The 15,911-nt window shown below is 43.6% G+C and overlaps 1 protein-coding gene across 1 annotated transcript in view; it reads right to left on the bottom strand.

Annotated features, from left to right (window-relative positions):
• The window catches only part of LOC122541546, a 47,773-nt gene extending 35,181 nt beyond the window's left edge, over positions 1-12,592 (bottom strand). Inside the window, exons 1-5 of the mRNA XM_043678374.1 lie at positions 11,910-12,592; positions 11,727-11,822; positions 11,400-11,633; positions 10,559-10,581; positions 1,826-1,938 (exon numbers count right to left, since the gene is read on the bottom strand). Of these exons, the coding sequence (XP_043534309.1) occupies positions 1,826-1,938; positions 10,559-10,581; positions 11,400-11,633; positions 11,727-11,822; positions 11,910-12,320 (877 nt within the window). The 5' untranslated portion in view covers positions 12,321-12,592. The remainder of the gene's footprint in view (positions 1-1,825; positions 1,939-10,558; positions 10,582-11,399; positions 11,634-11,726; positions 11,823-11,909) is intronic.
• Between the last annotated feature and the right edge of the window lie 3,319 nt (positions 12,593-15,911).

Here is a 15,911-nt window from a genome sequence, read left to right as displayed (position 1 = left end):
CGAGAGATGGGAAGAGCAGGGAGAAAAATTAGTGTGAAAATATGAAAAGAAGAATAGATGAAGAGTGGGGGATAGGAAATATGTGAGGGAAGGGAGGGGTTTGGAAGAAAGGGGAGGAGTTAGCAAGACTGTGGGAGGTGAGAGTGATCGGAAAAATTGGGAAAGATCAGTGGGATGAGTGGAGGATGGAAGAAGAAATAAAAGGAGGGAAGGGTAAACAAGAGCAGGAGAAGGGATAAGAAGACTGGGGGAATGGGAGAGAATGATGCTGGAAGAACAGGGAAGAGTGGGTAGTGGATGGAGTGGGATTGGAGGGGGGAGATTAGAATTCTCTAGTACAGAAGCCATTCAGCATATTGTGTCTGTCAAATCGTTTTAAGGGAACATGATACTTCCCCTTCCTGCCAGCAGTTAGTGATAGGAAGCAAATCCTGGCCATGTAAGTGACCCCCCACATCCCACATTAAATGGGTAAAATCTGGCTGGTGTGGTTCAAATAGTAGGTGATGGAGATGGCAATGGATTTAAGAACGAATCATGTGAGACCATAAAACCCTAAGATACTGGAGTGGAATTAGGCCATTTGACCAATCAGGTCTGTCTGCTATGCGCATGGTAATATGTTTGTCAGACCCAATCCCATTCCTTCTCCCATATCTTTTGATCCCCTGTGGTAATCAAGAGCATCAAGAATATTGAAGCACTTTGTAGAGGAATGTAAGTTGACAGAAAATTCCAAACACAAAGGAATGCAGAATGGGTCGTTAGAGAGTGGGGTACTAAAGTCTGGAAAGAGTCTTGGATTGGATATGATGAGATAATTCCATTAACATTGTGAGCTTGCGTGGGAAACAGTGAGCAGCGGTTAAATGGGATGGGGGTAAATAGACCAGAAGATGGGCAGAGAAAACATGCTCAATAAAAAGCACTGCAAATCTGGAGATCAGAGCAAAACCTACAGATATTTGGACTTCAGCTCAGGGTAAAGACCACAACAGTCCACAAGAGAGGTTGACATTACCTGGGGTTGCCCTCCGTTTTACACTGACATCATTTCTGATGGATTCGGCAGCTCATTCAACACAATACATAAGCAAAACAGGGTACAAAGGGATTTAAGTTGAAAGACAATTTGTTTGAATCTCTTTGTGATGATTTCTCTGTGACTATGATGTGAGTTTATTGGGTTGCATGTTGTTCCTTTACTCTGTCCCTCCATGACCCTATGTTCCTGTCATTCGCAATCAAACCCTCTCCTCACTAGAAGCAAAATAGATTATTTGTCACCTGTTCCTCAAGGAGCACCCATCATCTTTCCACACTGCAAATCAATGGAAAACTGAAGGAATATTGTACTGAAGCCCAAATGTCAGATTAGTTTGAGACACTGATCAAATTCATGGAGGGGTCAGGAGCTTCACTGCTCAATCAGTGGGATAAGTCTATCAGCCTCACCCTCTCCAAACTACCTTGTTACTTGCCAATATTGAAGTTATCAAATATCTGCACCTTGTTATAGAAATTGTGATCATGTTCAGCATATGAATGTTTTGACACTTGAACACTTAAAGAGGATCGTCACAGCCTCCAGTGTACAGAGCAGAGTTAAAAACTTTTACCTGTGTCCACCCCAGTCCAACATCAGCACCTCTTCATCAGAGTAGACTGTATCTGCAGCCCAATCTGTTGACTAAACTGTTGAATTCCATCCAGCACACTAGCTGTCTGTTAACACAAGCTCTCAAGTGACAATATGTTTTCCTGCTAATATTGTGATCCAAATGTCAGCTGGATTTATGAACGGGTTTATAAGCATGTGTTTTACCCGGGTTAATGTCATCCATCATTTCTCTCCAAACTGTGTACTGTAAAGGGCTGTTGTACTTTCCAATAGATAGGGAGCCATCTGCTGGTGATGTCCAGTTGTTATCACTAATCCTGCAAATATCAGACAATTCATGTCAACGAATATTATAAGTAATTTATATATAGTCAAGCTTTCAGCACTTCTTGTCATTCAGCAAATGTGGGAGAAAATTAAGTCCGAAATCCACAACCAGACAAAATATAGCTTGGAAATGCAGCAGTACAGGTGGAAAACCATATCTTGTAAAGATAAAAATCCATATCTGATAACATTAATTACCGAGACATCTCACACCAAGGAGATTTTAAAAGTTCCGTCTGTGCTCTTGCTGTAATATAAACAGAATTTGTGGAACAAAGAAAAAAACTTGAACACAACTAAAAACATAATGTGCAACTGGGTAATAGATGGGTCCCACAACCCTCGGAGAATCCTGCTGCTGTACTTCTGGACTCGACCATATCTGATTTTAGTCTTGCCCCGCCCCCCGCCCCCCTGCCCCCGGTGCCCCCCCATTGTAGGTTGGACTTATAGCTAGGCAGAAGTGAGGACTGCAGATGCTGGAGATCAGAGTCTAGATTAGAGTGGTGCTGGAAAAGCACAGCAGGTCAGGCAGCATCTGAGGAGCAGGAAAAGACATTTTGGGCAAAAGCATTCCTGATGAAAGGCTTTTGCCTGAAACGTTGATTTTCCTGCTCCTCAGATGCTGCCTGACCTGCTGTGCTTTTCCAGCACCACTCTAATCTGGATTTACAGTTGCTGAGTCCTTCCAATCTGGAATTCCCTCCCTGAGTCCCTCCATTTCATGTTTCTGCTTTAAAATGCTGTAAAACCTACAACAATTATTAGTGTTAAAAACTCAGTGTCACTTTTTGCTTTCGAGTTCTCCTGTGAAAGTGACTTGAGTCCCCACATTACAGTGAAGGGGCAGTGTAAGTCAAGAACTTTCCTGTCGTATTGGTTAACAGACATTGCAAGGTGTAATATAAAAAAAGTACGAGTCCTACCTGTTGAAAGTATGACTTACTGGCCAAGGTCCATGCAGGGAGTATTTTTTAATGAAACATGGACATCCCTTGGCTGGACCAGTATTTATTGTCTGTCATCAGTTGCCTTTGAGAAGGTGGTACTGACAAACAAGCTCAAGACCCTTGATGTAGTTTTAAATTAAGAGCTCAAACAGCTAACATGAGAAAACACTAATGGGTAATTTTAAGGACACTCCAGAAGATGTTTCCTAGGTTTACCAGGAGCATGAGAATAAGTAGCAAAAGATTAGGGCCTGATAAAAAGACCAAATTGGCAATATATTAAGTCAGAGGACATTGATGTAGTTTTAAATGAGTATATTGCATCTGCACGCACTGTGGAGAAGGACAATGTGGGTCTAGGAATCTGGTGGGATTTGAATTAGTTGAATGAATTGAATTAGTTCACATTAGAGAGTGGAGAGGTGTTTGTAATTTTAACAGTCTTGAAAATGAACAAAGCCCTTGACCTAAATGAGAGGTATCCCAGTTTACAGTTAAAGGCATGGAAGCAAATGACAGTGGACTGGATCCAGGGTAATTTGGTAAATTGGATCCAAATTAGCTGAGTGGAGGAAGCCGAGGGCAATTGTTGGAGGGAAGCCTTTGTCCCGTGGTATATCGTTGTGGGTAAATTGGAAAATGTTACCTTTAATTCAGCTACTTAAGAAATCTCACAGTCAAGAACTGAAATAATGATCTAAACTTTAGTGCATGTTTCAAACAAAGTAAGACCCTTTAAGCAAGCAAGTTAAGCCTCATAACACAACTTGGCCATTACCTGATTAATGATGGAATCTGGTGAGGATTGCAGCCACTCTGAAAGTGTCCAATGTTCAATCCTTATGCCGTGTTTACTTTGAAGTTCTGCTACTGACTTGATCTATTGTTCAATTCCTTTGAAATTTCATCACTTCCAAGTTTGTAGTGTGTCACTACTGATGATTCAATGGATTCTTTCATCCCCAAACATTGATTACATTTCTGAAGACCTCAAGCCTGTAGCTTATCAGAAGTAGCTCCCCTGTTCCATGTTACATTTAGGGTTAGCTGTCTATTTGATACACAGCTTTTCCTGCAAATAGCCCCTTCAAAACATTATTTCTGCAGGTAGACTTAATTGTCCATTTGTCATAAGCCAGATTATCAGGCAGTTATCTTCCCTCTCCCAGAGCACATCTTGTTTATGTTTACTTCTTGTCAGATGGTTAATTTGCATGTTGCTTTTAATTTCTTCAAAACAATTTCTCCTTGCACCATTCATGTCAAGAAACAGCTTATCCCAGAAAGAGTTCTTGCTGATTTTTTTCAATCCATGAACAGTTATTAATGCTGTGAAGTTTACATTGTCACAATATGAGAGTTCAGTTATGTGTCCCTTGCTGTTTGCTGTGTACATTAATACTTTAGGTTTGAATGTAGATGGTATCATCAGTATATTTGCACTTGGCACAAAAATTGGTAATGTGGTAAATTGCAAGGAGGAAAGTCTTACAGTACAGGATGGTGTAGATGGCCAGGTCAGATGAACTGAGCTATGGCAAGTAGAATTTAATTCTTGAAAGTGTGAGCTGATGAATTTTCAGACTGCTGACAAGGCAAGGAAGTACACATTAAATGGTCAGAGCTTTGGAAGTCGAGAGAATCAACGGGACCTTAGGTGTAGATGTCCACATATGTGAAGGCAGGAGGACAGGCATATAAGGTAGTTACAAATGAATTTGGGTTCATATATTAGTTGAGGCATTGAATACAAAGGCTGTTATGCTGAAGCTGAGTAAGAATTCGGCTAAAGCTGTAGTACTGTGTGTAGTCTGGTCATAACACTGCAGGAATGATATGAATGCACTGGAGGGAGTGCAGAAGAGTTCAACCAGAATGAAGGCTGGGCAGGACCAATTCAGCTGAGTAGAGAGACTTGATAAGGGGGGGGGGTTGTTTTCCTGACAACAGGAAGACTTAAGGGACGGTTCCAATTGAAGTGTATGAAGTTCTGGGAGGCATACACGGCGGGAGATGTGGAAAGGTTTCTCCCTGGAGTAGAGGGGACATTAACCAGGTGACAGATTTATAGTAAGGAGCTAAAGGTTTGCAGGGGTGTTAGGAAGTCCCATTTCACCCAGAGTGTCGAGAGTATGGAGAACTCATTGCCTAAAAGGGTGATAGTGGCAAGAACACACAAGACATTTAAGAACTATATGTATGAACAGTTGAAGCAGAAGAGCATATATTGGTATGGGCCATGTTATGGTAGCTTGGTTTAGAATATATAAATGCTTGAAGGATTGAAGGAGAATTAGGGAAAGAGTGGGTTCCATTCAGGTCCACAGTCTTAATTTATGTATGGATCCAGAGGCTGAAGATATGATTTGAAATTAATACATTGTCTATCTCACTCATGAAAACCGACACAATGTGGTTGTAGAAATCATCTAGAGAAACAATGATATAGTTTTTAAAAATTCAGAATGGACAGCAAAGGAGGCTGTGATTGTACTGACCGACTGAAAAGTAGATACTTTTCTAGGGCCAGATGAAATGTATCCCAGGCAAAATCAAGAAGGTGGAGGAATAGGACGCTTCAGCTGGAGCTCCATCTTTTTATTTCTTTTCCTCCTTTTTTTCCATCTTCAAATTTGTTTACTTTCCTTCTTTCTTCTTGGTTCAGTGCCTTGTGGCAGTCTCTTGGCCCAGTGCCTCTCCCCAGTGCAGCAGTGCCTTGTTAGCACGCGGCAGGCTCAGATTAGAGTGGATGACTTTTCAGCAGCCTATGTCCATCTCTTGGCCCAGTGTCTGAGGCAACCGATGGTAAGGGTGGGGCCCAGCCTGTGATTGAAAGCTGCGAGCGGGTCCTATGAATAGAGGCCATGTATGGGCTCCTGGCTGGGCATGTTGTGGAGGCAGCAGCAGGAGGTTGGAGCCCGTAGCATCAGTGACAGCAGCAGTGGTCACTGCCTGATGTGTTAGGATTGAGCTGTGAAGGACCACCCCGGTATCTGCAGTGGGGGTGGCATCTCCCAGAGAGTGAGCTAAGTGGAGGAAATTGGGGCTCCAGCATGAACTCAAGAAAGACCAATAAACTTTGAATCTTTTTCCTTTACTTTTTCCAGTTTATATTGAGAATAACTTTAATGCTAACTATTATCTTATTTCTTTATTTTTCTATTTATTCTGTGAAGGTCTGTAATGCTTAAATGTTTAACATTCTCTCTCTGTCTCTGTTGCTTCTTTGTAAATTTTTATAACTAGGTATCTTTGTACCTAACCTGGCACCATGTGTGGCAACATCAGACACTATTCAGTGTACTCCTTTACTTTGGTACTTGAGTACATGTGACAATAAAATCTAAGTCTACACCCAAAAACTCTAATGCCATTGAATGAGGCAAGACTGGAAATAGCAGGTGTATTGGCAATAATTTTCAATTCCCCTCAGTCCACAGGAGAGTTGCCAGTGGACCAACACTAATATAATATCATTATTCAAGAATGGAGCAAGGGATAAACCAGGAATGTAAAGGCCAGTCAGTCTGACCACAATGATATAGCATCTATTCGAATGACTTAGGTGCACTTTGGAATGGAAGAACATGGCTTTGTTCAGGGGAGGTCATGTCTGAACAACTTGACTGAAATTTGCAATAATATGACCAGGAGTGCAGATGAGGGCACTGCATTTGTCCAAAGCTACTTGGATTGAGCAAGACCTTTGATAATGTCCTGCTTGGGAGACTGATTGTGAAATTAAAAGCCCTGGAAGTCAAAGAAAATTGGTTCATTGGATCCAAAATTGGCTAAGTGGCAGGAAGCATTGGGTGATGTCTGTGACTGCAATTCTGTGTCCAGAGAGGTTCCACAGAAATGAGCATTATGGCCTTTGTTGCTTGTGGTACGTATAACTCATTTAGACTTGAAGGCAGACAGTGATTGGTAAGTTTGTGGATGGGAGGAAAATTGCTGGGTTAGAACCTAAGAACAGAAGAAATGGGAGCAGGAGTAGACCATCTGGCCCATTGAGCCTGCTCTGCCATTCAATATAATCATGGCTGATCAGTTAGACTCAAAAAGTCAGCTCTTTTCTCTTCTTACAAATGCTGCCAGACCTGCTGAGATTTTCCAGCATTTTCTCTTTTGGTTTCAGATTCCAGCATCCGCAGTAATTTGCTTTTACCCTTAATTCCTTTGCTATTCAAAAAGTTATCTGTCCTGGCTGAAGAGGAAGCCTCAACTAATTTAATGGACATGAAATCTCACAGATATTGGGTTGTTAAATAATGAGGAGGATAGCTTGGGATTACAGGAGGAGATAGACAGGCTGGTCAGATTGTCTGATCAGTGGTGAATCGCATTCCATCTGAGTATGTGTGAGATGTTACAGTTGTGCAGCATAAACAAGGCAAGTGAATATATGTAGAAAAGCATGACCCTGGAACACACATATCCACTGGTACCTTAAGGTAGCAATATAGGTAGAAAAAGTGATGTAAAATGCATACAATATAGTTGCATTTATTTGTCAAGGCACAGACTCTAAGAACAGGATGATTTGGAGATACCGGTGTTGGACTGGGTTGTACAAAGTTAAACAATCACACAACACCAGGTTATAGTCCAACAGGTTTAATTAGAAGCACTAGCTTTCGGAGCACTGCTCCTTCATCAGATGGTTGTGTCAGGTCACAATCATCTGATGAAGGAGCAGCACTCTGAAAGCAAATGCTTCCAATTAAACCTGTTGGACTATAACCTGGTGTTGTGTGATTTTTAACTAAGTACAGGATGGCGATGCTGGAAGTGTATAAAATGTTGGTTAGGCCACAGCTAGAGTGATGTGTGCAGTTCTGGAATCCAAGTCACAGAACGGATGATTGCAGTGAAGAGGGTGCAAAGGTGATTTACCAGGATGTTCTCTGGGCTGGAGAGTTTCAGTTATGAAGAGACATTAGACAGACTGAAGTTGTTTTCCCTGGAGCAGAGGAGATTGAATGTGGACATGATTATGATGTACAAAATAATGATGGGCACAGACAAATGTAGACAGGATGAATGTTTCCCCTTGATGGAGGGATCGATAACCAGGAGAGCAGATTTAAGGTTGGGCGGAGGCTGTCATAGAGTCATAGAGATGTACAGTATGGAACCACACACTTCGGTCCAACCCATCCATACCGACCAGATATCCCAACCTAATCTAGTCCCACCTGCCAGCACCCGGCCCATATCCCTCCAAACCCTTCCTATCTGGACTCCCTGACCCCAGGGAAAAGACTTTGTCTATTTATCCTATCCATGCCCCTCATAATTTTGTAAACCTCTATAAGATCACGCTCAAGGGAAAACAGACCCAGCCTGTTCAGCCTCTCCCTATAACTCTAATCCTCCAACCCTGGCAACATCCTTGTAAATTTTTTCTGAACCCTTTCAAGTTTCACAACATCTTTCTCATAGGAAGGAGACCAGAATTGCACGCAATATCCCACCAGTGGCCTAACCAATGTCCCAACTCCTATACTCAATACTCTGACCAATAAAGGAAAGCATACCAAATGCCTTCTTCACTATCCTATCTACCTGTGACTCCACTGTCAATGAGCTATGAACCTGCACTCCAAGGTCTCTTTGTTCAGCAAACTCTCTAGGACCTTACCATAAAGTCTATAAATCCTGCGAAGATTTGCTTTCCCAAAATGCAGCACCTCGCATTTATCTCAATTAAACTCCATCTGCCACTTCTCTGCCCATTGGCCCATCTGATCAAAAACTTGTTGTAATCTGAGGCAACCTTCTTCCACTACACCTCCAATTTTGGTGTCATCTGCACACTTACTAACTGTACCTCTTATGCTCGCATCCAAATCATTTATGTAAATGACAAAAGGTAGAGGACCCAGCACTGATCCTTGTGGTACACCACTGGTAACAGGCCTCCAGTCTGAAAAACAACCCTCCACCACCACCCTCTGTCTTCCATCTTTGAGCAAGTTCTATATCCAAAGGGCTAGTTCTCCGTTTATTCCATGAGATCTAACCTTGCTAACCAATCTCCCATGGGGAACCTTGTCGAACGCCTTACTGAAGTCCATATAGATCACATCTACCGCTCTGCCCTCATCAATCCTCTTTGTTACTTCTTCAAAAAACTCAATCAAATTTGTGAGACATGATTTCCCATGCACAAAGCCACGTTGACTATCCCTAATCATTCCTTGCCTTTCCAAATAGATATACATCCAGTCCTTCAGGATTCCCTCCAACAACCTGCCTACCACCGACGTCAGGCTTACTGGTCTATAGTTCCCTGGCTTGTCCTTACTACCCTTCTTAAAGAGTGGCACCACGTTTGCCAACCTGCAATCTTCTGGCACCTCACCTGTGACTATCAATGATAGAAATATCCCAGCAATCACTTTGCTAGCTTCCCACAGAGGTCCAGGGCATACCTGATCCGGTCCTGGGGATTTATCCATCTTTATGCGTTTCAAGACACCCAGCACTTCCTCCTCTGTAATATGGACATTTGCAAGGTGTCACCATCTATTTTGCTACTTTCGATATCTTCCATATCATTTTGCACCGTAAATACTGATGCAAAATACTCATTTAATATCTGCCCCATCTCCTGCGGCTCCACACAAAGGCCACCTTGCTGATCTTTGAGTAGTCCTACTCTCTCCCTAGTTATCTTTTTGTCCTCAATGTATTTGTAAACACCCTTGGATTCTCCTTAATTCTATTTGCCAAAGCTATTTCATGTCCCCTTTTTGCCCTCCTGCTTTCCCTCTTAAGTATACTCCTACTGCCCTTATACTCTTCTAAGGATTCACTCAATCTATCCTGTCTATACCTTACATATGCTTCCTTCTTTTGCTGAACCAAACCCTCAATTTCTTTCGTCATCCAGCATTCCCTACACCTACCAGCCTTTCCTTTCACCCCTAACAGGAATATAGTTTCTCTGGATTCTTGTTATCTCATTTCTGAAGGCTTCCCATTTTCAAGCCGACACTTTACCTGCGAACATCTGTCCCCAGTCAGCTTTAAATCTGGTCTATCCTTTTCCATCACCATTTTAAATCTAATAGAATTATGGTCACTGGCCCCAAAGTGCTTCCCCACTGACACCTCAGTCACATGCCCTGCCTTATTTCCCAAGAGCAGGTCAAGTTTTGCACCTTCTCTCGTAGGTACATCCACATACTGAATCAGAAAATGTTTTTGTGCGTGTGGGGGGGAGTAGGCTAGGAGGGAATGTGAGGCATGTTTTTCTCACACATAAAGTGGTGAAAATCTGAATTCACTGTCAGTAAGGATACAAGATGTTTAGAAAGCCTCAATTCATTTCAAAAGCATTTAGATGTGCACCTATCATGCCAAAATGTACCAGGCAATGTGCCAAGTGATAGAAATGGGATGAGAAAAGTGAGACGTTTGTTTCTGACTGACACAGACTCGATGGGTGAAAAGGCCTCTTTCTGTCATCGAAATCTCTTTATTGTTCTTTATTTGCAGTAAGTTTCTTTTTATAATAAAGATGAGTGTGAACCAAAAACGGAGTTAAACAACCACTTTAACCGACGACAATAACCAGAAAATAACCCCATAGTAACCCGTCCCTGAGTTATTGAGCAAACTGTGCAGAATTTCAGTGAAGAGCATGTCCTACCTTCTCTTCCGACAAGCTGCCTCCTGAAAGAAATGAATCACAAACAGTGAGGATGGCAGTAACAGATTTCAGGAGGAGACAGACACGCTGCTGAAATGAACAGACATAACACGGAAGTGCATTTTGGAAGGAAGATTGAGGACAGGGTAAAATAAACTGGCACTGACCATCAGTCCCACTCCCAGACACGGTGACTCTCACACTCCCATTGTACAAGACACACCTACACACCCTCCACATGGAACTGGAACTGGATTACAATGGGAATTCCAGGAGTTAATTAAATTGGGGGAACACGGAGATAATAACAAAACAAGTAAAGATTAGGATTGCTTACAGTGGGGAAACAGGCCCTCCGGCCCAACAAGCCCACACCGACCCTCCGAAAAGCAACCCACCCAGACCTATTGCCTACCCTTCCCCTAACACTACGGGCAATTTAGCCAATTCACCTAACCTGCACATTTTTGGATTGTGGGACGAAACCGGAGAAAGCCCATGCAGACATCGGGAGAATGTGCAAACTCCACACAGACAGTTGCATGAGGTGGGTATTGAACCCGTGTCTCTGGCGATGTTAGGTAGCAGTGCTGGCCACTGTGCCACTCTGCCATCCAGTACCAGCTTCACAGCCCATTCGCGGGAGGAGTTCGGTTTGACTGAGATTCTGCAGACTGAGAGAGAGCGGTTTTTGCATCGTGACATCAGAACCGCTCAGACAACAACCCAGTTTAATTTTCCTCCGGTCCATTTCCGGCGAGCAACAATAATGTAACATTTCTTGGTTATATTTGTAACCGGGTGACGTTTCATGGAGCTGACCTGCAATATAATGCCTCACCTTCAGAAACACCAGCTCGTCTGTTTGCTCCGTCTGTTTCTGCAACTTTGAGAGTTCCTCCTCAATAGAATGTAAATTCTCCTGAATCTCTCGAAGGTTTCTCTCCATTGGTTCTACAACCCTCTCCTCTTCTTCCCTGAGATCTCTGAGTAAACGCTGCTCTTTCTCAGTGAGAATCTGGTGCATTTTAGTGAACTCGGATGTGATGTGGGTCTGCAGACTGCTCGCCTGTTCCTACCAAATGAAATGTGAAACCTCATTAATGTCCCGCGATAAAGGGAACAAAACTAACCGAGATCCCAGAGAATCAGCACAGGGAGAGCTCACCCTCACTTCGGAAATCTTCCGTTTCTGGGTCAGTTCTGTTTGGAGAACCGCCGATTTCTTCTCTGTGAGAGAATTTAAGGCAGATTTCAGTTTAGCCTGGAATTAGAAGAGAAATCGCAGCATGAAACTGTCAGACCTTGAAACTGTGACACAATTCACAGCTTTTAAACATTTCCTCTTTACCTTGTACACTTTAACTCCTTCTATAATCTGTATGAAGCGGTGCTCTCTGTGTTCCGGTGCAGTGACACACATCACACAGATCAACTTCCTGTCAGTGTCACAAAACAGCTTCAGATCTTCCTGATGTTTCTCACAGTGAGGTTTACTTTCCTTCTCTTTCGGATCCAGCTTTAATTTTCGAGCCTCCTCGGCCAGATTCGCTATGGCCCGATTTACCCTGAGGTTTCTTTCCGGAAACTCCTCTCTACAGACCGGGCAGGAGTTTATCTCCTTCTTTTCCCAACTCTGGGTGATACAGGAGCGGCAGAAATTGTGCCCACAATCCAGTGTAACCGGATCGGTGAAGAAATCCAGACAAATGGGACAAATTACCTCCTCGGTCAGTCTCAGGAGGTGCTGTGCGGATGCCATATTCACTCTCCGCACTTCCGGAATCCACCTGCTTTTAGTTTCGATGTGAAAGAACACATTCAGTTTAACGATCTCAGGAGGATTTGCACTCAATACTCAGAACAATTATTCCAAACCAACAAGTCTATCTTCACACTCTGTGCAGTCATAGAGTCAGAATGTCAGAAATGTACAGCATGGAAACAGACTCTTCGGGCCAAATCATCCACTTCAAACCCGATATCCCAACCTAATCTGGTCCCACTTGCCAGCACCCGGCCCTTTTCCCTGCAAACCCTTCCTGTTCATCTACCCATCCAGATGTCTTTTAAGTGTTGCAATTGTACCAGCCTCCACCACTTCCTCCGGCAGCTCATTCCATACGTGCACGACCCTCTGCATGAAAATGTTGCCCCTTGGGTCTCCTTTGTATCTTTCTCTCCCCCCCCCCCCCCCCACCAACCTGAACCTATACCTTCTAGTTCTGGACTTCCCCACGCCAGGGCAAAGACTCGCTATTTATCTTATCCATGCCCCTCATGATTTTATGACCCTCTATAAGGTCACCCCTCAGCCTCCGATGCTCCAGAAAAATCAACTCCAACCTATTCAGTATCTCCCTATAGTTCAAATTCCAACACTGGCAACATCCCTGTAAATCTGTTCTAAACCACTTCAAGTTTCACAATATCCTTCCGATAGGAAGATCAGAATTGCACGCAATATTCCATAGTGCCATAATCAACATCCTATACAACTGCAACATGACCTGCCAGCTCCTATACTAAATACTCTGACCAATAAAGGAAAGCTTTAAAGGAAAGCTGTGCTTTACAACCTCTCACAGCCTTTCTCTTTTTCACTTTCACTTCCTAATGCAAGTACGAAATACAGTAATCTTTCATTTCAAGAGTTCGACAGCAGTATCCAAGGCTCCTGTGCCAGGGAATGTTCACTCTGCCTGCTTCTGTTTTTTCCCCCTTTTATTTTGGCATCAGTGGGGAAGTTGGTAGGAAGGCGCATTGTTTGGTTTGGGAATATGGCAGAGGCTGGTGAGTCTGGAGCTGTGTCCTGGAGGTGGCTGGCAGAGGGGCGAGCATGGGAGCCTGAATAAGCGAGTTAGGCCCAGCGACAAATGATGGAATCCGAAGACTGGCGACTTTGACGTTGTAAATTATTGTAAACTATGCAAAATGGTACCAGTGGACAGTGGAAGTTTTTCACTGCATTTTACTATATTAACATATAGGTAATAATAAAATCATTCATTCGTTAAATAGAGCTGATTCAGGTGTATTGAATTTTCAACAGTAATCACCACCTATTGAGACCCTGTTCAGGCTTCAGGAGATAACTGTCCCTCAGTCAGCTGGATCAGCGACCTTTTCATGACTCAAGTGACTGAAATTCATTCTTTTAAGATGGGGAAACAAAACATTAACCAGTTCTATTCTCACACTACCTCCAAATTCCCATGCTGCCTCCAAATGCCCTGAATTATATACTCTCAATGTGATCTCTTCTTCCTGAGCTTGCAGTTTAACAAGAGTGCTTTAATACTTTGTAAAAAACAAGTAATTACATCATCATGATTTAAGGATGATTTCACTGGAGTAAACAGGTGATGAGACTGATCAGAAACCCAGAGACCAATACTCACTTAAATTCACTTAAACTACTGTGTTTCATGTGGTTCCACATTATACATGAATGGTGTACATACCCAAATCAATTCATGTAGCACATTCAGTACAGATTATCAACAATATTCACAGCAGGAGATATCCCATAAACATATCTTTCCTTCCCATCGATTTTATTAGAGTACCCACTTGAACATGATGTTCTGATTAATATTTACAAACCTGGGCAAATCCAGTTCAACGGTCAGCATTATCCAATCACTTACATTATTGTAATAGATTGAGAATTTTAAGTTTAACAAACTGACAGTGCTATCATAATTACATGAATCAAACCAATGAGCCATTAATAACAACAGAAAATGATGGAAGCACTCAGTAGGCCAGGCAACATGGGAATGGCACTTGCTCACCACCTGAGTCCAAACTGAAGAGTGATGTGAATTACAACAGCAACTGGTTTCCCCTCCAGTCTTCTTTGATATAATCATTGATGAAACGTTCGTGTTGGTGTTGCTCAGAAAAGTAGAATTGAATGCCCAGCTGGCATTAAGAGTCAACTGCATTGCTGTGTGTCGGGAGTTGTGTGGAAGCCAGCTAAACCATTCAAATTTACTCACTTGTCCAAATTTCAAAGATTTGAACCTCGGTCCACTGGAAACCAAGACCACCTCATCACCGTGAAGTTGGGAATAACAGTGACTCAAGGAAGTCCTTGTATTCATTGCCTCCACTTCCCCACCTCTTTCTGGATCTCGCTGTCTCTCCCTGCCTTGCAGTGACATGATCTGGTGTCCCGCCCTGGAAAGAACTGGAAATGTGTTGCTGGAAAAGCGCAGCAGGTCAGGCAGCATCCAGGGAACAGGAGAATCGACGTTTCGGGCATAAGCCCTTCTTCAGGAATTATATATGCCCGAAACGTCGATTCTCCTGTTCCCTGGATGCTGCCTGACCTGCTGCGCTTTTCCAGCAACACATTTCCAGCTCTGATCTCCAGCATCTGCAGACCTCACTTTCTCCGCCCTGGAAAGACCCCACTGACTCTGAAGCGAAATAAATTAGTTCCCCCCCTCCCCCTACCCCGCTGAGTCCAATCTGAGACCCACTGACCGATTCATCTCCAACACTGTCATGTAGCGCCACCTCCCGCCTGTGGAGCAACATTACAGGCAGGAAGGTTCCCGGATTCCTGCAGCTCACAGCTCACTCTACCCAGTCAGTCCCTCTCTCCAATTGAGCTTCTATTTGTTTCTTCTCTCCCCCTCCCTCCTTCTTTACCCCAGGCTGAGACCGACCCCCATCAGTTTACAGCTGGCAGGAGGCAGGGGGACGGAGTGAAATTATGGGATGGATCTGTCAGTGCCCTTTAATCCCGCAGATTGTCAGCGGGGCGGAGGTTTTCCCGTCGTCATTCAATCCCGGACTGAAGATGGGAAAGAGCCTCTTTGTGAAAGTGTGGGTGAAAGTGTGGAGGTGGGACATGGTGTCCGCATTGTAAAATGACACCAGTCCACCCTCATAGTCCAGGAAAACCCCGATCTTCCGGGGATTCATGCTCGGAGAGAGGAGGGTTAGTGAGGGGGAGGTGGCGGCAAAATAACCATCTCTGGGATACAAACCCACAGTCCGGTCTCCGGGTTCAGTCTGAAACCCTCTTTCCTCTTCACAGACTCTCAGGCCACTCCCAGAATCCACCAGTTCTTCTCCCCCACCTCCACCTCCCAGTTGTGTCCCTTTTATATGAACCCTTCTGATACCAGCACAAACAGCAATGGATCAAATCTCTCCGGGGAGTCAGGGAGCGGCTGCTCTGTGTCTCCGAGTCTCACACTGGTCCAGACCTCAGACAGGAAGAGCAGGGAATGCGGTATGTTAGGATCCAGAGTCAGAGAAGCTGGACCTGGGGGAGACATCAAATATCACCGTCAGAGAGAGGGAAAGCGAGAGAGAGAGAGAGAGAGAGAGAGAG

This window comes from Chiloscyllium plagiosum, chromosome 37 (assembly GCF_004010195.1).
Source record: "Chiloscyllium plagiosum isolate BGI_BamShark_2017 chromosome 37, ASM401019v2, whole genome shotgun sequence".
In the NCBI taxonomy this organism is placed as follows: domain Eukaryota; kingdom Metazoa; phylum Chordata; class Chondrichthyes; order Orectolobiformes; family Hemiscylliidae; genus Chiloscyllium; species Chiloscyllium plagiosum.
Note: the sequence above shows the minus strand (reverse complement) of the source record. Positions and strands in the feature narration are given on the sequence as shown.